Consider the following 25,679-nt stretch of genomic DNA (forward strand, 5'->3'; position numbering starts at 1 on the left):
AAGAATTTTAAAGTTATTATTGAAGGTATGGTCCCGTTCTTTTAAGTGATTCGCGTAGGTTGAAAACGAACTATCAGATGTATAACTCACCTACGCGAATCACTTAAAAGAACGGGACCATACCTTCAATAATAACTTTAAAATTCTTCATTTAGAAAACAAGAGCTTAAGACTAACACTCTTAGAATCCCTGGAAATAAACAGGTATAATACCCAAAATATTCTGTTGAACGAACAAACGGATGTAAACTCATCCCCTTTATTGAATTTCTTCCGATAGTTTGGAAATCCCAGGCTGTAAATGGTCCAATATAACTTTGTAATTTATACCCTTTCGAATATTTTTGTGTCAATTTTGTTCCTATATAAGATTCCGAAAACCTTTGTACTCTTATCAGGTCAGAAATGTAGCCTGATGAAGCCACAGTGTGGCAAAACAATTGTTGCTAACAATTAAATAACATAGTGGAAATTACTTCGTTTTATTTTATTTATAATGAATTTCCGCCAAGTAAGGACCGAATCCATTAAATATTCCCATAATAAACTTCAATAATGTTCAAAGAAAAAATTTAGCGCGAAATGTATCCGGTACGGGCGAATTATCGAAATACGCAGCCAGGCGGCAATACCGAAAACACAGATCGAAGGAAGGGTGCAGAGCGATCACAGAACGGCATACCATTCGATATTGGATATGGGGGAGCATTCAGTTTTGATAAAAGGGGGGCGCGATCAATCATTCATCAGCATTAAAATTAAAACATGACGTACAAGGAGCGGAGTGGCGGCGCGGGGAGGTGGTATCTGCGAAAGGCAGGCGACTTGATGAAACGCGGCTATAAGTGAGATGTATGGCCTCGGATGAAGTCCGACATTATTCAGGGCTCTTCTGCTGCTGTAACTTGGCTGGTTGTACGTAGGACCATTATTTATAAACCTGGGAAGAGGGGGGTGTATTAGCCAAGTCCGGAGAGATGCAATTTGATTAGGCGTTGTAGCTTTCGTCGCTGTCAGTTCTATTCGTTGCATTGTTCCAAGGAAAATTTTAAGTGAATACATTTTTTCACGCTTCTTCCAATCGATAGAATTACGATGGTCTGAGGGATTTCGAGATGCTACCAACAAAATTATGATTGTCAACATTCGAAGCGAACTTAAAGAAGAAGAAGAGAGAGATTGTCTGGCAAAAAAGAGCTCTGTGACATAAAAAATACAACATCAGTAAGGCTTCGAGATTTTTGCACCAAACTTGGCAGATATCTTCAACTGGTCAAAGGTAGTTTTTGATATTGAAAATTTCAAAGAAATTGAACTCTATTAGTTTTATACTTCTGCATCTTTTTTGGCATGGATTCCAGTTCCACCATTCCACCTAGGCAACCTGTATTTAATACTGGAGAGCTTCTAGTCTTTGTGGAGGATTGGTTAATTGATTCAAACTTCTTCTCATCATGTCCCTCATCAATAAAAGCTCCCATAAATAATGGCTCCCCATACTATAACACAAACATTTTGGTGCACATGACTCTCAATTGAAAACTGCACATTGTGATGTTTTTCACGTCTACATCAGACCGTGCATTCACTAGCAGAATTTCGTTATTCGTTAGAGAAGAGCCTCCTTTGCCATTTTTGTCCCAATCCAGTTGCAAGATAAACCACTTCAAACGTTGCTGTCGATGACGAGTCGTCAGCAGAAGCACAATATGTACGCAGTTGATAGAACTGCAAAACAAAAGCTCTATTTGGACTAAGGGTTATAGGGCACCCTTGGTTTCAAAGTCATAAAACGAAGTCGGCGGTCCTGGACCTCATTTTCGCCGATCACTTCCTCATCAAGGACCTTCCTAACCATGCCCGATAACATTGTACTAGAAAGGATTGGTAACGGTTAAAATGATTAACAATTTCTGTGAATGAAAAACCAACTTCACGTCAGCCAATAATGCTACCTCTGTCGAAATTACTTGTCGATAATTTTCACTTTGTCGCACTCTTGGCATAATCGCAGCCTAAAAATGCAAAGAACTCAAAAACAAACAAAAAAGCAAGCATAAACAAAATCAACTTTCAAGAAATTACCAGATAATTTCGATTGTTACAAAGAAAATGTCAAATTTTCCGTTACTATCAGATTATCTTGAATGAAATTTTGATTAATTACAATTTTTATCTACATTATCACCAAGTTTGGTCAGAATATTTCAACGTCTTCTTGTTGTTGTATTTTTATGTTCGAAACATTCTAACAAAAATTCAGTTTGATAGCTCTTTTATCAGAAGAAATAAGAGTTTCAAATCATTTCCTTCAAGTTTGTGCTCAATAAAGGAATCTCTTATTGATGATAATTGATTTGTCATTCTACCAGGTAACTGCAAAAGATATTCCTAGAATCCTATTAAACAAAAATATTCTGTGTTTTCTACACAAATCCTTTTGATTTCGATTCAGATCCGAACATCTGGAGATGTCTGGAATTGGAATCGAATATTGCAAGGCAAAAACATCTGAAAAAACTGTTTTCATCGGAAAATTGGCATCGGAGTTTCGTTGGAATCGAATGAATCGATACCGTCAGAAATCGTTATCGAGATTTGCATAGTTTATGTATAAAGTAAAGGTTTCAACCTGCATGCTTCGAAAGCGGAATTTGTCGACGAGAACGCGTAAGAGTAAATTCTGAGTGGCAGATTTTAGGTATAAGCTTGGAAGTGGAAGAGCTTTCTGGGGTCCCGCGTGTATTGGGAAAGAGGGTTTCGTGTGCGTGGCAGCTTTCGCTTTTCCGCCTACAACATCGACTTCGGGTGTGGTTGAGGAAATGCTCTTTATCTAGCCCATGTGGAGAATTAAAACGTTGCTCAATATTTTTCGAATCGACAATAGGAGATCATTATGAAAGATTATCCATTTTGTGGTTACAAAAGTTAGCATAACTAAAATAAATATCCATTTAAAATATCGATCAAATTTTCATTTCAATATAAGGCTTGGACCTTACCATTATGTGTGGAATACAACATCATTCAAATGTCCTCCGCGTCAATAGTCTTATGATTATCGGCATAAGCATAATCCTTCGCATAACCTTACAAAAAAATCCAAAGGCGATAAATCACTAGACCTTGGTGGCCAATTGCACCATCTTGCTGGAACCACATCTTTTCCGATTCCATATCAATAATTTCAGGCAAAAAAAATCGGTAATCATTTGACTATAACGATGAGAATTGACGGTTTGACCCTTTTTCATTTTCGAAGAAGTACTCCACCAGATCATATTGCACACCATACGGTGACTCTTTTTGGATGTAATGATCTCTCTGAAGTCATATGAGGATTTTCACTGCCCTATATGCGACAATTTTGCTTGTTCACCGAGTGAGAAATGTGCTTCGTCGCTGAAGAAAATTCGATGGAAAAATCGTCATCCAATGTTTGTTGTCCAAGCCTTCAATCGGCGTATCGTACCTACCGGGGAATACTGTAACAATTTTACGGAATATATTACTCCTTCTAAAGCAGCCAAAAAAAAAACAGGTTATCTTAGAGCCTCATAAAATGTCGAAGACAGCATGACTAAATCCGAAAAAGACCAAACTCACAATATTTTCTCACATTCAACTACCCAATGTTTATCACTTTTTATCTGATATCATAAAGAAGACAAAATGATAATGACTATAGTGGTTAGGAATTCATCAAGCCAAGTAGACATTTTCAACCAACTACTTGACTTGAAAATCAAGCTCGTGAAAAATTACATGCTTGAGCTTGACTTTACTTGATTTCTGATATTTATTGCTTGACTTGATATCAAGCTACTTGATATTACTTGAGCTTGATATGCATGCGTCGCACGGCATATATTCCTGCAATCTCGCGTACGCTTAGACTTGAAATTAAGTCAAGCTCAAGACAAGTTGCTTGAAAATCAAGTCAAGCCATGAATCCATGGACACTTTCTTCATATTCAACAAAGTAGCGATCAATCACTCCACCAGATCAAATTTGCACACCATTTTCTTGTGGATGTAATGATCTCTCAGCAGTTTCCTGAGCATTTCCACTACCCCATATATGACAGATTTGCCTGTGCGAGTGAAAGTGTGTTTTGTCTTTGAAAAATCAGTCTCATTTCTATTAAATTCATACTCTTCATCCAGTATCATAAAGAAGACAAAATGATGATGACCATAGTGGCTTCGAATGAATTCTCGCAGAAGTAGCGTTTTCTCGAAGTAATCGATCTGAAACTGGGTAGCTACGTCAACTCTGTTTCGCTATCTAACTGGCTCTCAAACTATGCAAATCTCGATAACCACTCAGACTTCATCGATCTATCAAACCTCTTCCCGTTATAAAACGAGAAACTAAACGATCAAAGAGATATGGAAGATCTTTCATCTGTTTGTCTCTGTGATTAAATATCAATTGAAAGTTCTGCAGGAGAACTACTCCTCGAGCTATTCAGCCATCCGACTAGATATCTGCTTGTAATGAAGCTTTGGATACCCAATCATCGGAAAACTTTGTATTAAGGCGAAATCGAATACGTTCCTCGCTTCACGTGAGACACGACCATCTCTCCCTATCTCTCTCTCTCTACGACTGAAATATGATTCCTCACGTTCCCAATTAGAGAAGTTTTCTGCTGCACATCTTCGCGTTGCTGCTGGTGCTGCTGCTGCAATTTAAGGTGCCATCGGCAGATGTGTAATTTTGAACGGGGAATTGCCGAAAGGGTTTCAGGTGCAGCGCTGCGCTGAATATTATCAATTCACTTTAAAAAAAAATTAGAAGAATTAGAACGATTTTTCTGAATAATGCTGTTAATAAATTTTCAAAGTTAGACATTAAAAAAGTGAATAATTTCAGAGATATCGAACCTTTTTCGAGATACTTTTTTCCACGATGAATCTCTATTACTTTATTAATAATAGTTTTGTATAACCGTCTATCTTTATGCGCAGAAAGTTTTTTAGATTCCAATGAATAATTAGACAATGTACGACTAAAATGCCTTGTGGACAAAATCGTGCGAAAATATATCAGATTCGCACAGGTTTCATGGTTATATCTTATTATTATATTCGTATTTCAAACTCACTTGCCAGTCCTGTCACAGTTTCATCTACACTGCGCAAAAAAATTAACGCACATTCTGAAAATCTCAATTTTAATGAAAGTTAACTCTACATTGACTTTATAACTTATTTTTTATGTTCTCACGGGAAGGTTTTGAACGAAACAAGACACAGTAAATGGAAGAAAAATTCAGGATTTCACCGAATCTTATGTGAAAGAAGAGAAATAAGCAATTTTCAAAATACTGGAATGCTGATAAGTGATTTAATACTTGGTATTTCCACCACTTGCGTTAATTACAGCTCGGCAACGACGGTTTATACTCAAAATGAGTGATCTTAAAAAGTTCTGATCTTATCCTTCCCTGATTTCTCTGAATTGGATTCCTAAGTCATTAAGAGTAGCTGGATGATTTTCTGAACTTCTCAGCCTTCTATTGAGGTTGTCCCAAACCTGCTCAATCGGATTGAGATCTGGACTTATTTGCTGGCCATTCCATTCGAGAGACTTCAACCTCTTCAAGGTACTCCTGAACGATGCGCGCACGATGGGGTCTGGCATTATCGTCCATAAAAATGAAATTTTCACCAATGTATGGGGCAAATGGCACTACATGCTCTTCAAGAATGTTCCTTATATACCTATCAGCATTCATAACTCCATTATCAACGACCACTAGGTCTGTGCAAGCAGTCAAAGATATGTGCATGCAATCTAATGGTGAGAAATTTTAGAATTTGTGGTAACTTCTTATTAATATTTTTATAAAAAATGTTTTCTTTCAATAGGAATTATACGATCAATTAGAACATCTCTGTTTCATTTAGTTTCATCGCAACCATAATTCCATAAAAAACCTTGTAACTTTGTGAATATTCCCTTTATAGAACAAAAACTGCAGGTTCATACAGATTAGAATACATGCATACATTTGTGCTACAAAATTGCACACTTTCCCTATTCAAATTCCTGAAAGAGTCGCAACCCTCTCAAGGGGGTTGCTAGTAGAAATAAGCTTTGTATCCCAGATCATGTCCCCCTGTCATCAAAAATCGTGCTGTCTGAATGTTTTCACAAATCCTGATTCGTTGTTAAGTTGTTGAGGGTGAACACTTTTAAATGAGAGACCCTGTATATACCTATTCATGGCTTTTATAGTATATTGTATAAAAGGACAATTAGTTCAGGTGAATGTTCTGAAAAAAACGTCTTACTTGCACCAGCTTGTTTTCCAAAAGAACCATCAATCTCCATGGTTTTTCGACAATGCCCCATAGAAAACAATAACGAAACGATCTTCTTTCACCCTCCGGTTGTCATAGCGAGACATCGTTTCTTGTACATGACTAAATTCGAATCGGGCCAACCGAATCTCCATTTTTCTTGCATCTTGAGCTTCTCGCGCGGGGGTTGAAAAATCTCGGCGGGGTGGCCAAACATCCCAACCTGCCTCCCTCCCAGAAACGCATATCCCCAAACGGCAGACGCGGAAAGAGCGATGTGCGAATATTCTGCCATTTCCCAGGCGAATTCACTTGACGTAGATGCCAGTTTTCATTCCGGGGTTTTTTTCCCGCCTAAAAGAATTACGTCGAATTGAGTTAATTCGGAGTTTGTTTGGAGGAGGAGGAGGTGGAGAGATTCCGGTTGGGGGAAAGCTCCAGAGGCATCACCTAATTAATTATCTTGTTTGTTGGGAGAACTTCTTCCGGGCGCGCGCAAAAACTTTTATAACTCATGTAGAATCGAAGAGTGCGTCGAAAATAGGGCTGTAAGACTGTAAGAAAAACATTGGCTGATTTTAATGGGAGATTTTTTTTTCAAATTACGGTCCCAATAAACTTTTGCCCGTCTGTTACAGTCGAACAATTGAATTAATGACTTCTGAGCTGGTAAGAAGTAGAAATTTATATTCAAACGTATATCAGTTGAATGTTTATAACATAACGAAGTCTACAGTGTGGTATTTCATCGAAAACCTGTGGAAATTCAAGTTCATCATTATCCTACACTTCGCAAGCACTCTTTTTGTTGAACAAATTCTCAATCTTCACGAAGTAAAGGGTGTTTTTTTTTAGAGCTATAGAACTTTAAATTGCAATAAAACAACGATGGATCATTCGATTGACATGAATTTTATTTATCCGCAAGATAATCTTGTGGCATTACATTTTAAATATGATTTCTGGCATATGAGCGCCACGTCTGGCTCGGATGTAGTCCAATCTGAACGTCCAATTTTCGATGACTTTTTCCAACATTCGTGGCCGTATATCGGCAATAACACGGCGAATGTTGTCTTCCAAATGGTCAAGGGTTTGTGGCTTATCCGCATAGACCAATGACTTCAAGCATCTTCTAGCGCCACAGAAAGTAGTCTAGCGGTGTTAAATCACAAGATCTTGGAGGCCAATTCACAGGTCCAAAACGTTAAACTAGGCGGTCACCAAACGTGTCTTTCAATAAATCGATTGTCGCACAAGCTGTGTGACATGTTGCGCCGTCTTGTTGGAAGCACAGCTCCTGGACATTATGGTTGTTCAATTCAGGAATGAAAAAGTTAGTAATCATGGCTCTATACCGATCACCATTGACTGTAACGTTCTGGCCATCATCGTTTTTGAAGAAGTACGGACCAATGATTCCACCAGCCCATAAATGGCACCAAACAGTCAGTTTTTCTGGATGTAACGGTGTTTCGACATACACTTGAGGATTAGCTTCACTCCAAATGCGGCAGTTTTGTTTGTTGACGTAGTCATTCAACCAGAAGTGCGCTTCATCGCTAAACAAAATAAAATGGACGTAGTGCGCGATACGTATTCCGCACAGAAACATTATTTTCGAAATAAAATTGCACTATTTGCAAGCGTTGTTCAAGCGTGAGTCTATTCATGATGAATTGCCAAACCAAACTGAGAATAAATCGCTTGACAGCTGTTAAATCGGTCGCCATCTTGAACAGTAATGCCAACTTAAAGTTATATACCTCTAAAAAAACACCGTATATAAATAACAAACGCACATAATTTCCACCAAGTGAAGACGGAATCAATGAAATAATAAAAAAAATTCATCCCGCACTCTCGACCGTCGCTGGGAACAAATGGAACCCGAATCCTTGCAGATTTGCGGGAATTACGTGAGGAAATTCGCGGGGAGGAATGCAGTGTCATATTCCGAAGGAGAAGATGAATGGGAGGGGAAGAAGGAGTGCCGATCCCGATTGAATTTTCCGCTGGAAGTTGACCGAAGGAATTAGGAGGTTTGGAAGATCGATCTCGATAGCGTTCATTCTTCGGATGCTGAATTGGGACCGTATCTTTGTGGAACGGTTGATCCCGAAGGAATCTGGCGAAGAGGTTCGCTAATTACCTGATTTTCTTCATGATATTGGAGTTGGGTTGGAATCATTCTTTTGGCGGGAGATTCATATTCATTTTTTTTTAATGTGGTATAGGTGAATGAACCACAAGGAAGAATTTCAGAAAAAAAAATCGAGAGAGAAACACTCTGGAATCTTCCTGGGTTGAATCATTGCAAAAAGTTTTTTCGAAACTTTGATAATTCGAGATCTAAGAAGTATCTGAATCTAAGCAAGAATATGCTACACCTCCTCACTGCATTCCTCATCTAGAATTGTTACCTCAGGCAGCACCTCAAGAGACTGTGTCTAGCAGAAAACGACAAGTTCAGATTATGTGAGAAGGAGGAATAAACTCTAGATCTGATTACGGAATACCATCGCTAGCCAACGCCAAAAATGCTCTGGTCAAGAGACTTGTAGAGGTGGGGAAATAACCTCCTTGAAGTCATCCAAGACACTGGAGTTGATCAGAACTCTTGAACTTGAGGGCGAACTATAGACTACGACGTCTAATGGCAAAATCAGCTCTGATGGGAGGCACAATAGACCATTGGGTCACAGTGTAATGGGAAACCCCCTTAAATTCAATCTTAATCTTTATCTTACAATTTGTTTCCTGTTCGGGTGTTGTGTTATTATTTTTGAATGTATGCAACTATTATAGCTCAAGAATTTAAGTTCTTTGTTGGGACATGCTGTACTTCATTGTTTCATGCTTTAAATGTTATATTTTTTTTGTAGTGTGTTATTGCCATTATGACACAAGATTAAGTTAGAACGAAGTTGTCAATAAAAAAATCGTCACAAAAAGTCACCTTCCAAGTATTTATTTCATATAATTAGAAAGCAACTCAACATAATTGGCATCCCTGGTGGGGAAGATTAGTAAGGGTTGTAAAAGAACTATTGCGTCGATCGTTGGGAAAAGCATCATTATATTATGTTGAGTTATACACTGTGCTTTGCGATGTAGAAGCAGTAATTAACGAACGACCACTCACCTATGTTTCCAGCGCCGATGGGTGGGAGGTTCTTAGTCCTGCAAGGTTTTTAAGGCCTATACACTCACAGCCATTAGGTACAAATTTTTTGGGTGAAGTTGCGGATTTAGACGAGGTAGACGCGACATTTTTAAAAGGTCGTTTTACACATTTGCAAAATGTTCGAAATTCATTACGGGAAAGATTTAAAAATGAGTATCTTGCAGAGTTAGTTAATAAAGGTCACAGGAAGAAGACGGAGCAGATTAAAGTTGGTGATGTAGTTTTGGTTGGAGCAGATAATCTGAAACTGGTACTTTGGCCAATGGGAAGAATATTAGAAATTTAAGATGGAAAAGATGGAGTTAGCCGGGTCGCAAAAGTAAAAACGAAGAACGGAATAATAATTAGGCCATTCCAAAGGATCTATCCATTAGAATTAGGAACAGCATCTGAATCAAACAGTAAAGAAGTTATCACTACAGAAAAGAAACAAAAGAATAAGAAAACAGAAGAGAAGAATGAAAACCAGTCGAGAGATCAAGGTTTGGTCGAATCTTGAAGGCTCCAGCAAGGTTGGGTGTGGAATAAGCTTGGGGCCGGAGAATGTTGGGACATGCTGTACTTCATTGTTTCATGCTTTAAATGTTATATTTTTTTTGTAGTGTGTTATTGTCATTATGACACAAGATTAAGTTAAAACGAAGTTGTCAATAAAAAATCGTCACAAAAAGTCACCTTCCAAGTATTTATTTCATATAATTAGAAAGCAACTCAACATTCTTAACCTTGCACATATTCGAGTAAAATTAACAGAATTGATCTATTGGCTGTTTTTGGAGTTCGAAGGTTGATCCCTCAATCTGCAACGATTACCATCTTCACATAAACCGAAGCCTTTATTTTGGCTTGAAATTCATTGGCTATTATTCATTCACCTAGAGTAAAAAAGCTTCTGTCGTTGTGTAGGTTCTTTCCTGCAGTTTCATTAAAAAAAGTGGCAACAGTATGAGTGAAATAAGAAGATCAGTTTCTCAAAAATTGTCAACTACCAGATTCAAAGTTTGTTCGCAAGAGGATCAACTTCTGTGGAGAGCTCCACAGGCATCACCTAATTAATTATCTTGTTTGTCGGAAGGAACTTCTCGGCCGCGAGCAAAAACTTTTATAACTCATGTAAGAAGAATCGAAGAGTGCGTCGTAAATTCCGGCGCTGTAAGTAGGTGACTGACTGCATAAATATCCTCGGATCTCTCGACGTAATCTCTCGATGCTGTCAGAATTTAATACAGGGAGGAAAAAAATGATGATTCAGGAAGATTGATAGGCGGGGCGGTCCATGTTGTTTCCCGATTATGCTGCTATATATTAGTCAAGTTAGTTTGTCGGAACGTAAATTATCCCCCAAGATGGATGACTGGTGTTGCATGATTGAACCATTAAGTTTTTATTCTGATTGGAAAACATCCCTCTTCAACATTTCCGCATGATGTGACGTTTCAATTTGGACTTCCGGGAGGTTCTTGAACTATTGTCGCCTTCGATGGAACGCATCAGTCAGACAAACTAATGAATATACCTAAAATAACAGGGATCATTTATAAAAGGTTTTCCAATAATAGGTTTCATTTTGAATAAATCGAAGGCTGGGAGAGAATTATATCGAAATTTTTAAGTCAAAGTTATTGGGGGTTTGCATATATCAATGACAAAAATATTACAAAACTTGAAAGTAATAAAAATACTCAGTCAACTTAACTTTTCCCTTATCTCAGCAATTGTCGCAGTTTAAACTGTCATCTTTTGACATTTGACGAGAAAAAGTACGGCATCACTAAAAATTAAACGATTCACGTTTCAACAAACATGTTAAAAGTCTTAACAAAAAAGAAAAAATGTAGGAGACACAATTCGCAAAAGTAAAGTACTTATGGTTGTTGTGAAGAACCATCTCGGACGGCCAATAGTGGAAAAATTTGAGCTGTGGGACAAGTTACTAGTATAAAGAATCAGAACTATGTGCATCGCTCAAGAACAACTGGCAATATCGCTTCTGTAGCCCGTAGAGTTGATGAAATCCCAGGATTTTCAATTCCTCCGCGATCTTGGGAATTTGGCATTCCACAAAAGATATTTTCCATAGAGACTTAGGTCTTAAGGCTTTTAAAGTTCAGTTGTTTCACTAACAACGTCGTATCTTCGCTGATTAGTAAGTGGGTGCTTGGAATGCATCAAAATGATTTTCATCGAAGAATTATCTGCAGTAGATAATAACGCCCCTTTTCACATCACAGGTTACGTTAATATGCAAAATCGTCAAATTTAGGGCTCGAAAAATTGTAAGGATCTCTTTATCATGAAATAAACATCTATTGGTTTTTCTCAAAATATACTCTTTTTTTATTTTCAAAATGAAACCAGTTAATGGAAAACTTTTTGATAATATTGTACGATTTTTTTCTATAGCGATCGGTATTTCCATTGAAATCTTTGAGAAATGAAGCTACAGAACCTTCCAAAAATGAATTTCCTATGAATATCCACACAATTTAGGTAGCCTTGATAAATTATTTGCATTCTGGTCTTTATCTACATTTCTCTGATTTTCAAAAAATATCTTGACATCTTACGTTCCTACGTGTTATCGCCTTAATTTCTCAAGAAAAAGTCTCGACTTTTTGGCAGCTGTTCTGGAATCGAAAACGCTATACATGCTCTGTTGATAAGTTTCACGGAAGAGGTCAACTATATCGAATAAATCTCCGTTCTGTGGGAGTCGGGCATTCATAATTGTCGAATCGACGATAACTTAAAGTTTTTATGTGACAGTGGTACAAGTACGGGAAATCGAAATGTTGTTCTAACGGCCTTTTTCTCCCACGAGTTAATGAATTGATTTGTGACATGATGGGATTATATTCTTCAGTTTAGATTATGCGTTTCAGTCGAAATATTTGAAAATGGAATAATATAGGGTACAGCCATAGAGTAATAAACTTAGATAGAGGGAGTAAACTCAATTTTTACATGTCCCCAAGAAGGTTAGATTACGTTGTCGGAATGTGATATATTTTTAAATTAACAATTTTACTATATATCGTTATGAATGTATATCATTTTGAATGGAATATACTTATTTGAGTGATTCTCGATTACACATGCAAATTTGAATATTTGGAATCCGATATTTTCCCTAATTGCCGAATTGATAGTATGCGGAATATTTATTATTTTCTGCATCTACCTGCTGAAATTCAAATGGCAACTTTTGCTCTCTTAATGTCATCGGTTGTTTCACGTCGTTTGGCGCTCTTGAAGTTAGTTCTCTGAATTTTTAATATATTTAGGAATTCATCCCAATATATTTTAAGTTGATATAAAACGTTGATTTACTATGGGACATAAGAAGTGCGTTCTTACTGGAGAAAATCGCGAATTGTGTGAAATTACGTATCATTGATATGTTTTCATTTTCGCGCGCTTCATGTCAAATTTGATAGTTCATGTTGGGGACAAAATTTGCTTAGGTACTGAAAATGACATATGCTCCCTCTATCTATGTTTATTAGTTTGAGGGTACAGCTGGTTTGTTCCTGAAATAACAAGATTTTGGTGAGATATGGTAAACCACAATACCTATAAAGGAGTTTCTCGAGATTTGTCGCTAGATGGAAATGAAAACTGGCATTGCAGTTAGTAAAGCTTCCGCAATTAGCGTGGATCCGCGTTTCGTGCCTCAGCGTCGTTCCTCAGAACTAGGACACAAGAATCCACATTACAGCCAACATCTTCGTCGGCTCTAGATCAACAGAGTTCACGTTTTCCATTATTGACTCGAAAATGAAAATATCTTAATGGCAGTTGAACTCCAAGTTCGAACCCATTAGAAGAAATCTCCGTGATAAGGGCATATAGAAAGTTGGGCTTTAGTATGAATTCGCATGCTTACTGACCATTTCGATAAGGTGGAGAGGGGGGGAGAGAGGGCACCAGCTACCCCTTTAACGACTAGGGCATCTAGATTTGCCGGAATGAAAAGGGATATACGGGTTACCAGCAGAATTGACAGTTCGGAGGACCAACATTTAACATTCGCGCATTTTATTTCAGCGATACGGTCCTAACTTGATGGCAATTCGTTTTGAAGGAAATAATGATTGCGATTATATATCTGAGGTCGAAATGGACCGATCTGAGATCACTAGTTTTCGAAAAATTATGTTCAGATGGATGAATAATGCACAAAATCATTACGTTTGTCCTATTTTTGGTTTTCATTTAGTTTTTCTATCAATTATTGTCGTAATTTCCATAAATACTTTAAGAAAGGTATTATTTTTTTAATAACTGTGTGTTGACATTCATTTATGGAAACTTCATTTTCGATAGAATTTTCATATAGATATTTTGACAGGTAGATGACAATATTATCAAAGGTAATACCACGAGTGCTTCAAATATTACAGATAATTTTTTCTTTTCCACGAAAACTTGTTTATTTGGCAAAAACATGAGAACAAACCGATTGATAAAATCACGAGTCCGTTAGGACGAGTGATTTTATTTATATTCGGTTTGTTTGAATGTTTTTTCTCAAATAAACAAGTTTGAGTGAAGAAAATGAAAAATTATCTGATAAAATTTGAAGAACTTGTTGTATTTGACAGGATTATTTTTTGCAACAATTCGAATGTTCCAAATTTCATTGGGTAATGGCACTGAATTGGTTTGTGTTCATTTCTCAATAATACTTTTCAAGCTGTCAATAATGATAATTCAGAGTAAAATGTTGACGTTTCAATGTAAACAAGTTGTTATCGATGAGGAAGTAGTATTTTCAGTACATTCCCGAATGATTGGCTGAAATAATGCATTGTTATTAGTTGAAATCATCAAAATGTCAGATTTTGACATTTGAAAAAAATAATCAGTTATAATATCACAAGAGCATAGACAATATTCGATTATACACCTATTCACGAGACGTAGTTCGCAAAACATCACGAGAGCGTAGCTCGAGTAGTGTTCATCAGAACATGAGTTATATAATCATGTTTATTATATTATTTCCCTTCGTAATTCATTTCATTCATTTCTTTTAAAATGAAAGAAATAAAGAACCAAAAAATGAACAAATCAGCCCGTGTGCCTCTTGCGTTCTTGGAGAAAATATATACCTATATACTACAAAGTTTTTCAATGGGAAGTTATTTGAACAACCAGTATATTAGAAAAAATAAAGAATGTATGGTATGACATTAATGATTGAAAACGATATCAGCAAATGACCATCACTGCTAAGGTTGCAGCAAAGTAACTGCATGAATTTCATCTATAAGATTTTGAATTGATTGTTGGGCATTGACATAGACCTTATCGTCTACGAGGCGCCAATGAAAAAAACCAAAGGTTTTAAATCACAAGATCTCGACGACTAATTTTAATCACCTCCTCGAGAAATACCACGAACAGGAAACGTCGTTCACATCAATATATTCTAATTCCGGCTATAAAAAATCATTAATCACTGCTCTGAAGCTCGGAAGCACAATAATAAATACACCGAGACAGTTGCATCAGCCTGATTCTCCAATGAATAAGGTCCAATCAAGCCTCCAGTCTAGAAACCTATCAGAGAGTGACGCATTGAGGATGGAGAGCCTTTTAACAATTATTTTTGGATTTACCGAGCCCTAAATGCTATAATTCTTCTTCTTAACGCAAACTTTCCAGGTGAAGATGGACCTTACTATTGAGGATAATTTTAATATGAAGATCCCGATCGTTTTATGCATTTCAAGAACCCAATCAGCGAAGATGTGACGTTGCTGGTGATCATAGAGTAGGTAATAAACATAGATAGAGGGAGTATACGCAATTTTTACATGACCCCAACATGGTTATATTATGATGTCGGATTGTGATATATTTTCAAATCCACAATTTTACTAGATCATTATGAATGTATATTTTATTGAAATAAATATATTTATTTGTGTGGTTTTCAAATAAATATGCGAATCCGATATTCCTCCTAATTGTCGAATTTATAGTATGTAGAATATTTATTTTTTTCTGTATCTACCTGCTGAAATCCAAGGTTTGGCAACTATTGCTCTCCTAGTGTCATCCATTTGTTTCACGTCGTTTGGCGCGCTTGAAGTTTGTTTTTTGAATTGATATTAAACCTTGATTCACTATGGGACATAAGAAGTGCGTTCTTCGTGGAGAAACTCGCTAATTGAGTGTAATATAGTATCACTGATTCACTGATATGTTTTCATGTCCACGCGCTCTCGTCAAATTTGATAGTTCATGTTGGGGACAAATTAGCTCACTGAAAATGACATATGCTCCCTCTATCTATGTTCATTACTCTGAGCTGGTGATCTACCAGCTTGACTTATTTCGCTAACTTGGCTTTAAAAGCTTCAAGACTGAAGGGTTCATTCAAAATACGGTGTAATGTCGTAATGTAATGGAATAATCGAATCCGATTTTTCGTCAACACTAAGGGCTAAAGATACAATGTTTTCAGTTGTCCGTGAGCAACGCATACGGTTTTAATTCTTCACATCACTAACTTGTCCCAACAGTTCAAGTTTTCCCACCAAATTCATTATTGCCGGCCAAAAAGGTGCTTCACGATGACGCAATAAGGCTTCAGTTTTGGGAAATTTTCACCACTTTTCTAGTGCATTCTAACAATTTCAATGCGTTTTTGAAACGAGTATCGTTCTATATATAGTGTTGACGTAGTTTTTACTTGGCAAAAATATCAAAAGATGATATCTTCAAAAGTGACAGCTACCCAGAAAGCAGGCTATTCAAAATGGAACCTCTCATTGGAAAATCCTATGCTATTATACGGTCTCGAGGGATGCATGAATGAAAAAACTCTCAAAAGCTCCCGACTCCAAGTGAGCGCTTCTCTAATTTTTTTCAGCAATTTTATTTGTTGTATTTTTTCATGTTTGCCCGTTGACCTGTCCCATACACGAACATCATGTCCGAAGGTATCCCAAAAAGAGATCGTATGCAATCTAGCATGCCTGCTGACCGTCTCGTCAGCAGGTATACAGCAGGAAAGACGGGGGGGGTCACCCCTTTAACGACCGGCAGGGCATCTAGATTCTCCCGAACGAAACGGGATATCGGTGATGCAGGTGAGGAGAGCGACAGGACAGATACGATGGGGTGAAACGGTCCGAATGCGCATGCGCGCGCAGCCATCGAGTGCGCCCCGCATCCACTGCAAACCCCACTTTGTCCCAAACTGTTGAATGGGAAGCCGAGCGCGCTTTTCTCGCGGTCACTCCACCACTCTCAAGAATCGCTGTCGTGGTCATGTTGACAACCCGGATTTAAATATAGTTGAGAACGCGCGACTCGTAGTGCTATCTTGATTCTGTCCACCTCCTGCTGTCTGTTATCGATTCGTATGTTGTTCGGACTGTCATCAGCTTGAAAGTGGTGCCTCGATATGTGAGAAGTGACAAGTGGTTTTTTTTTGCGTACACCCCGTGAACAGAGAGAGAGTATCCCGGAGATGGATAGCTACGGTACCAGACCCCCGCCACTGCCCAGGAGGGTCAGGAACATTTACGCCGAACCTTTTTCGCATGAAACAAGGTAATGCTCGTAATTTCTCGTTAGCGTACTTCGGATGTCAAACTGATTTAGGACCGCTACAAACTTGGCTGGCATGCGAATTTACGACTTCCTCCTGGTTTTCTTCAATGCGGATTTTGTCAATGGTTAACTAATTGGATGAGCTGAATGAGCGCTGAGATTGACGCATATTTTGGAATTTTTTAATGATTATTTCTTATCGGAGTATTGTAGTTCAAATCTCAGCAACATGAATTTCAACTGTATAAATTGATATCGATTATCCAAGACAACGGATAAAAAATTAATTACTCAAAAATCCCACTAAGAACATTTAAAAGTTTCGGACGAATTGTTCAACAAAGTTGAAAAATTAAGGAATTTTCAGCCGTCGCCGTCATGTCGGTTTTCCACCAATTCAGTTTTGAAGTCTAAAAACCTTTGAAGCGTAATAGTAAGTGAAACGTTAGATGAAAATACGACGGTACAAGAATGAAAAGCTCGGAATTTTTCAACTTAATCTACACTTGATGAAAACCAGAGTAAAAACCCGTTCAAATTATCATTAAATGAAACTCTAAATTTTCACTTATTCAAATAATACATATGTGCAAAACAGAACAACGTTCTTTAATTTGTGATTTGGAAATTGTTGAGAATGAGATTACAGCTTTGCGGTTTGAATTTTTTTATCTCTAAGTATAATCGTAACGTATGTTGTGAATTTTCCGAGAATCAAACATGGCACTGACTTCATGCTCAATGATTTTCGAATCTAATTTCTTGAATATCTCTATCATCAGATAAAGCAATTCTCTTTGATATTAAAATAAATACAATTCAACTTATTCATTCGAACAATATAGGCAATTGAAATATGAGAAAAAACTATAAATTGATTTCAACTCTTATTTTATGAATGACGACAATTTCGCTATAAAGGGACAGAAGCTTCTCCAGATTTTTACATTTTTTGATTGTAATAGGTATAATTTGATATCTGAAGAAGCTACTGTGTATCAAAAAAAAAAATGGTTATTCATATAATCGAAAAGTGTGAATAGAATACCTGTCATTTAATACCAAAAAAAAACATAAAATATTCGAATAAGACCTCGCATAAAATTATTTTTAATTCAGGAAACTACATTTAATTCGAATTATTTTTTGTTGGAAGTTATGGACTAAGCTATATTCCTATAGTAATATTTATAATATGATTATTCTCGTATGTATTGTGATCTTTTTAGATCACAGAAGGCATAACAAAACGCAGTATTAAATTTGCGATGTTTTCTTTGCGAAATTAATGCATTTCACAAAACAACAGTTTTGAACTTGTTGACCTCTTGTTAATTCGCATACACAATTACGCCATCATTTAATTGGAAGAGATGTACAAAGTTCCATGCACCAAATAAAATTACATTTCTCATTTCTTTCTTTCATTATCGCCAGTATCTCGTCAATATTCAAGCGTATAAATATTCATTAAATTGAACAATTTCGCTTCTAGTTCCCTACGTTAAACGAATAACTTCCTTTATCAAGTGGCTATGAACACATTTGACGAGTAAGTGCTTTATGATTGAAGATGCTGATTAATTCAATAGAGGAGGTTTATTAGATATTTAAGGATCAGAGTTGGTTGTGTTCGATATTTATAAAACCAGTACTTTGAAAAATTCATAGAAATACCGAGCTGAATTTAAGCATAATTGATTCCAAAGTGTAGAAATCTCACTTAAAATTACAAATCTCACGAAATTTCATATTCATTTTCGTTTATTTTACAATTATCCATAGAATCTTTATAAGCGTTTAACGATTCGCACGCTCGGTCGCAGGTAATTGAATTTTTACTCAAACTCTTCATCAATAGGTACGTAGACTCAATCTTTCAATTTTTTTTTTTTTTTTTTTTTTCAAGACCACTCTTTGCTCAAAATTGTTAATCATTTGGGCAAAATTATAATGCGTCTTCCTGTGGAATAAATATTTAAAACTGTGCAAATTTGATGTCAATGTTTGTTTTTTCCCATTTTATCGAAAAAAACCGAATTATAATACTTATTGATAATAGAAATCCAGACGATCGAAATTAAAAAACGAGACGTAAAGTTGCGAGGTTTTGACTGAACTAGTGTTCGAATGAGCTTTCTGTACGAGTGTTATAACGGGTGTTTTTTTTCGAGGTAGATAAATTTAAGTTGGCATTACTGTTCAAGATGGCGACCGATTTAACAGCTGTCAAGTGATTGATTCTCAGTTTGGTTTGGCAATTCATCATGAATAGACTCACGCCTGAGCAACGCTTGTAAATAGTGCAATTTCATTTCGAAAATAATGATTCTGTGCGGAATACGTATCGCGCACTACGTCCATTTTATTTTGTTTAGCGATGAAGCGCACTTCTGGTTGAATGGCTACGTCAAGATCTTGTGATTTAACACCGCTAGACCACTTTCTGTGGGGTTATGTAAAGTCATTGGTCTATGCGGATAAGCCACAAACCCTTGACCATTTGGAAGACAACATTCGCCGTGTTATTGCCGATATATGGCCACAAATGTTGGAAAAAGTCATCGAAAATTGGACGTCCAGATTGGACTACATCCGAGCCAGCCGTGGCGGTCATATGCCAGAAATCATTATTTAAAATGTAATGCCACAAGATTATCTTGCGGATAAATAAAATTCATGTCAATCGAATAATCCATCGTTGTTTTATTGCAATTTAAAGTTCTATAGCTCTAAAAAAAAACACCCTTTAGCTGCAATTTTAGAGGTTCGTTGTTGAAAATAATGGAGTGAAGTGATTACAGATGAATAATTAATCAGGAGTAGTACCAGGCTTCTGTCTATTTATCTGAGCAATATCTTGACTTCATTCTGATACAAGCCACTGACGTTTCCTGGTAAACTTTTATGTTTAACATTCAACTCGACTAATCTCGCCTGAAAGCTGTCATGTTCTTCTGGGCTTTTATCTCTGACACCTCCAGATAAGGCGCGAAGTTCCCCAACTTTTTTGATTTATGGCCCGCCTCCCTTCACCAATCTTTATTTTTTCCGATAGGGCAATGAGTGATTATAGTTTATAAATCGGAAAGTTGGGCACAAACATTTTGGCCAACTGCCTCCGACACTCTCCGCAAGTTTATATTGGGCCGTAATGGATCTGTTGAGATAAGGATGATGGCTTTTTCTGGATGGGCTCTGGAACTTCCGGCAACGGCTTCCTGTTCATTTATATTTTCATCCCTTGCGAGCAATTACGTGATGTTTATTCGGTCATTAAGACCGTCACTGTTGACGATAAACTTTCTGATCGTAGGGCATGAAGGATTCAATTTCTGGCTATTATTTTGAAATAATATCCACTTCATCCTCAGAGTAACAAACATAAAAGGTGTTTTTTTTTAGAGGTATAGAATTTTAAATTGCAATAAAAGAACGAAGGATTATTCGATTGACATGAATTTTATTTATCCGCAAGATAATCTTGTGGCATTACGTTTTAAATATGATTTCTGGCATATCACCGCCACGGCTGGCTCGGATGTAGTCGAATCTGGACGTCCAATTTTCGATGACTTTTTCCAACATTTGTGGCCGTATATCGGCAATAACACGGCGAATGTTGTCTTCCGAATGTTCAAGGGTTTGTGGCTTATCCGCATAGACCAATGACTTTATATAGCCTCACAGAAAGTAGTCTAGCGGTGTTAAATCACAAGATCTTGGAGGCCAATTCACAGGTCCAAAATGTGAAATTAGGCGGTCACCAAACGTGTCTTTCAATAAATCGATTGTGGCACGAGCTGTGTGACATGTTGCGCCGTCTTGTGGGAACCACAGCTCCTGGACATCATGGTTGTTCAATTCAGGAATGAGAAAGTTAGTAATCATGGCTCTATACCGATCACCATTGACTGTAACGTTCTGGCCATCATCGTTTTTGAAGAAGTACGGACCAATGATTCCACCAGCTCATAAAGCGCACCAAACAGTCAGTTTTTCTGGATGTAACGGTGTTTCGACATACATTTGAGGATAAGCTTCACTCTTCACACTTGACAGCTGTTGAATCGGTCGCCATCTTGAACAGTAATGCCAACTTAAAGTTATATACCTCGAAAAAAAACACCCTATATATGTCCATGATAATTATAGTTTGTCGACTTATGAAATATCTGACAGCTTTTTGGAAAAATATCGGATATATTTATATTATGGACAGTGACAGCAACTTAGGAGCACTTACTCCTCTAGAAATAAGAAAGGTGGCAAAAAATATTGATTATCAGAAAATGTCGAATGTTTTATTCGTATTGAGAATAATTACTAAGTTGCCTAGGCATGAAAAGTGATACTTCGCTGGTTGATATGTGTCTGCAAAATTAATATTTGCTGTCAATCGAAGAAAAAAGTATTTATTCTTCACAGGTAAAATATCCATATAAGGTTACTCAAGTATCAAAAAAGTATTTGATCATTGAAAATAAATTGATAATGGACTAAACGAAAACTGAAGGACAAAAATTCAACCAAGTTTAAAGATTTATATTGTGCTTGAATCACTCATCTGAAGAGAATTACTACGAAAAATTTCACAGTTTGAGTGGGTCCATTGTAAAACGAGGGAAATTGTGGAAGGCACTGGTTCAACTAGAAGAGATTTTATCTTCCGATGTCGTTTTCTCACTGCTTTGTGTCCGAATTAGACGTTGTCTTCCTAATAACCCGAAGAGGTGAATATCTTTGTCATTGCTGTTACCGCGACTACATTCGTATGCAAATAGCTCGTTGAATATTGCCGTTTCTGCAGCTTCTCTACGCGTTTCCACGGATGGAGCAGAGGAACAACACCCGGCGTTGAAATTGGTAGTCTAAAGTGTTGCCACTTTCAATTCGATTGTCGAATTGAAATTGACTCTGAAATTTACATTGGCGTAGTCAGGCTTTTTATGGGCTTATAAAGCTAATTCTAAGTGACATTTTACCTATCCATTCATTGAAATATCGTTCTTGATAAGGAAGCTAAGGAGCTTAAGTTTCATGTAACTCATATTTTCAAGATAAAGACAGAAAATTACAGTAGAATGCTATCAGAAATTCTTCAGATATTAAAATTTTTAAAGAGTTCAATGAAGGAGCTGCCGTTCAACTATTTTGACAATTTTGGATCCAACGTTTTATGTTGTTACTACCATAAATATTACTTTATCCAGAAAAAGTTGAGTCCTTCGAAAAATTCTATTTCATACAATTTTTTGTGTGTCAATTATCGTTGAAGAATCAGTTCCCCTATTGACAATTCATATCGTTTTTCTTTATTAGGTACATATTATGTCATAATTTGCATTTTCCACTTCACGTTGTTCTGGAATCGTTTGCCGCAACATCCAAAAAATGTGTATATTTCTTGTTCTTGTTAATTAATTTTACCTCGTCTACAAATTTTTTGAGGGGGGGAATCTTCACAATCAGACTCAATTAATTCTGGTACGTATTCCGAGCTACATAAAAAAGTTCAGGTTCAGAGATTTCGAATTCAGACACAACGCACAAAATACACAAGTAAAAAAAAAGAAACAAGCGAAACGTATCCTTCTAAATATGAACTATAACTAATTTGAGGAGCAGCAGAGTACAGGTTTATACACGTTGCGCAATATGATATTCAAACTTCAAACTATTTGAAGAAGTTTGATTTCAAGCCAAACCTTAAGATAGAGAAATCAAGTCAAGTCAAACTTTTTACATAAAAAGTTTGATTTTCAAGTCAAGTCAAGTTTGTGAGTAAAATCAAACTAGTTTGACTCGAATGCATCCCTAGCTCCTAGGTTCATTCAATTCATAGTCTTGTTTGCAGCAAAAATCCATAAATATTTCCCAAATATATTTGTGTACATATCTATGTTGTGTTTCTGGAAATTTTTATTTGATTGGCGCATTTATTCTTTATTATATCTACTTTGAACATACGCATCCAAATACAATCGTGAGGTTGACATTATTGGGTGAAATTGTTTCAAGTGACAAAATGACAAAATTTGATTGGTTGTTAAAACTGTCAAAAAATTTTCGTAATAATTGAATTTGGATTGTGGGGATCAGCCAGTTTTTCAGGGCCACCCATATCTCCCTGTCTACGCCAATGTGAACGTACGACCCCCCCGGTTTTATCCGCATCGAAATTGGTAGTCTGTAGTGTTGCCACTTTCAATTCGATTGTCGAATAGAAATTGACTCCGAAATGTACGAGTCCTTCTTTTTATCCCCTTTCTAGATGTAACCGTTCGAATTCGAAAGAGAGACATAGTGCTAAAATGTAGTTAATATTTCGTTTTTGCGTCATGAATAGAAATTGAGGTATTAGAGACGTGAAAATGAGCTCCGTGTTTCTTTTTCTGGACCGGGAAGCTGGAAGAGAAGCGATAAAATGAAATTATGTCTGAGAATACTGTTATGGATGAGGGAAAAGGGATCGATTCAGCATCCGGGGATGCATTGCCAAGTGTTTTCATCTCGAGGGGAATATGCATTTCTATCACATGTTTGTATTATTTTTTGAAACTTGATACTTCTCTTGCTTGATTCGATGACTGGTCGTTATTGAAATCGACAGGTTAGGTTCAGTGGCGTAGATATTAAAGGATAAAGGGATGCCGTAAACCGAAGCTCTTATGGAGCCTGATCATTTAAATTATTATTTTCAATAGTTCGAAGAACATTTTTTTGTCTATCTGCCGCTAAGAAATTCTGTTGAAAAATAGAGAGCTATTTGATGAAATTCGCTATAAAAATCAGGTGTTCTACTGTATTGATCCTCCTCATTCGAGAATGCGATCTACGAATTTTGAACGTAAAATATCAAGAAATCCAATTTTGATCACACTGAATCGTGAAATTTCAAACAATTCTATTCAGTAGTTTAGTATTAGGATCTATCGGTATTTTAATAATCCCCTCTAAACTCTCTTCTAAATAAATGAACATTACAATCTCTTTCAGATAAAATTATCGTTCCGAAGATTTAATTCGATGGTGAGGAATATCAGTCACAAGTACAAGTACAATCTCCTTCTTCTCAACTCTAATGGCCTAATGTGCAGAACGCTATATCAGTAACAATGAGCCCAAAAATGAACCATTGTGTAAAATTTGCATTATTTTTTCTTGATGAAATCAACTTCTATCAGTTGAAGGACCTCGTAGGTACCACATCAAAGGGAAATTGGCTTTTGGTGAATTTGCTCGAATTTTTTATATGTTGTAGAACTCGTGATGCTGATAAAATACAAATAACTCTTCTAATTCGCTCTCTCCGAATGGCCATTAGAGAAAATTTTTGGAATATATAAACCAAATCGAGTATTCATCGAATGTTAATACTACTGATTACAGTCCACTATAGAGAAAAATGATTCCTGCATGTACAGAAGATATACAGGGTGAGTCCAAAGATATCAAGTTATTCAGTGATTCACACAAATTAAATCAATGAAATTTTATGGAGAAGTCTGTAACTTCCGGAAAACACAGAAAGAAAATGAACTTCTTTGTTTGGATAAGTAAATTTAACATTTCATGAATTATAACTAATTTTTTGTTGGGATTATTGAGAAATCCATAAACCAATACAAGTGAAATATTACTCGGCAGTTAAGAACATAAAATATGTTAGCATGGATCCTTCACTGATCATTTCCTCCAAGTATAATTATATATTCGAAAAAGTATCTTCACAATGTCCATTTGAAATTTTAGGAAAGTTTTATTCAACACCCTATGTAATCCAAACAGTTGAATTCAGCGCGGTGATGCAATGAAGACATTTGATCACCATCACGAGTTCTACCACATATTAACAACTCTAGCAAATTCACCGAGAGCCTATTTCCCTTTGATGCGGTGTAAGGTCCTTTATATCACTACAAATTTAATTCGATACTCGTCATCTATTCACCATCCAAACTCGTCGAGAAGCTGTTCAAAACCAGCCTGTACTGTAAAAACCACTGGATGGTGTAATCGTTGAAGTAGAACCACAAGTTAATGAGATTGATTGATGGAACATTGATCGCTGGAATCATCAGCTGATTCATCGACATCACATACGCCGGGGAAACCCCAACGGGGCAATTTCTCATTCGGAAATGTATCAACCAAATCTAGTGGTCTAATCCCTGACAGTCTCTCTCTGAATTGCCTACAAACAGGGAACGTTGCTTATGAAACATAATTTCATGCCTGGATGAGCTTTCGAATGGGGATCATACGAATTGCCTTCTTCTAGTCCATTCATAAATATTGCCCGAATGGCGGGCCACAAATCTCCCGTTAAATTATAAATAGATGGAAAAAGCTCATGGCCTATTCTAATCTTCGATGTGTATGGGTTCAACGCATCATTAGGGTTTTATGCTTGGAATGAGATAAAAGGGGTTTCTAAACTAAATTTGAGTTATGAATATTACGCAATCATTCAACACGGTCATCAAAATGATGAATGGTTTGCTTGGAGTTATTGAGCAGGGGCGTGCGGTCCTCGTAAGAGCAAATCATCATTCGAACGAAAATACTGTTTTGAATAATATAGTAATGCTCAATGATCTTGAGTCTC

At 36.7% G+C, this 25,679-nt stretch overlaps 1 protein-coding gene across 5 annotated transcripts in view; it reads left to right on the forward strand.

Annotated features, from left to right (window-relative positions):
- Positions 1-25,679, forward strand: part of LOC123685226 (teneurin-a) — a 556,414-nt gene that overhangs the window by 426,159 nt on the left and 104,576 nt on the right. Inside the window, exon 1 of one of the 5 annotated variants that reach the window (XM_045624847.1) lies at positions 16,701-17,068. The exons of 3 other annotated variants lie outside the window; for them this stretch is intronic. In XM_045624847.1, coding sequence (XP_045480803.1) covers positions 16,986-17,068 — 83 coding nt within the window. In that variant the 5' untranslated portion in view covers positions 16,701-16,985. Of the gene's footprint in view, positions 1-16,700; positions 17,069-18,499; positions 18,621-25,679 lie in introns of those variants that run through there. One more of the 5 variants, XM_045624848.1, reaches the window with a different exon arrangement.

Source organism: Harmonia axyridis, chromosome 7 (assembly GCF_914767665.1).
Source record: "Harmonia axyridis chromosome 7, icHarAxyr1.1, whole genome shotgun sequence".
NCBI classification, from domain to species: Eukaryota; Metazoa; Arthropoda; class Insecta; order Coleoptera; family Coccinellidae; genus Harmonia; species Harmonia axyridis.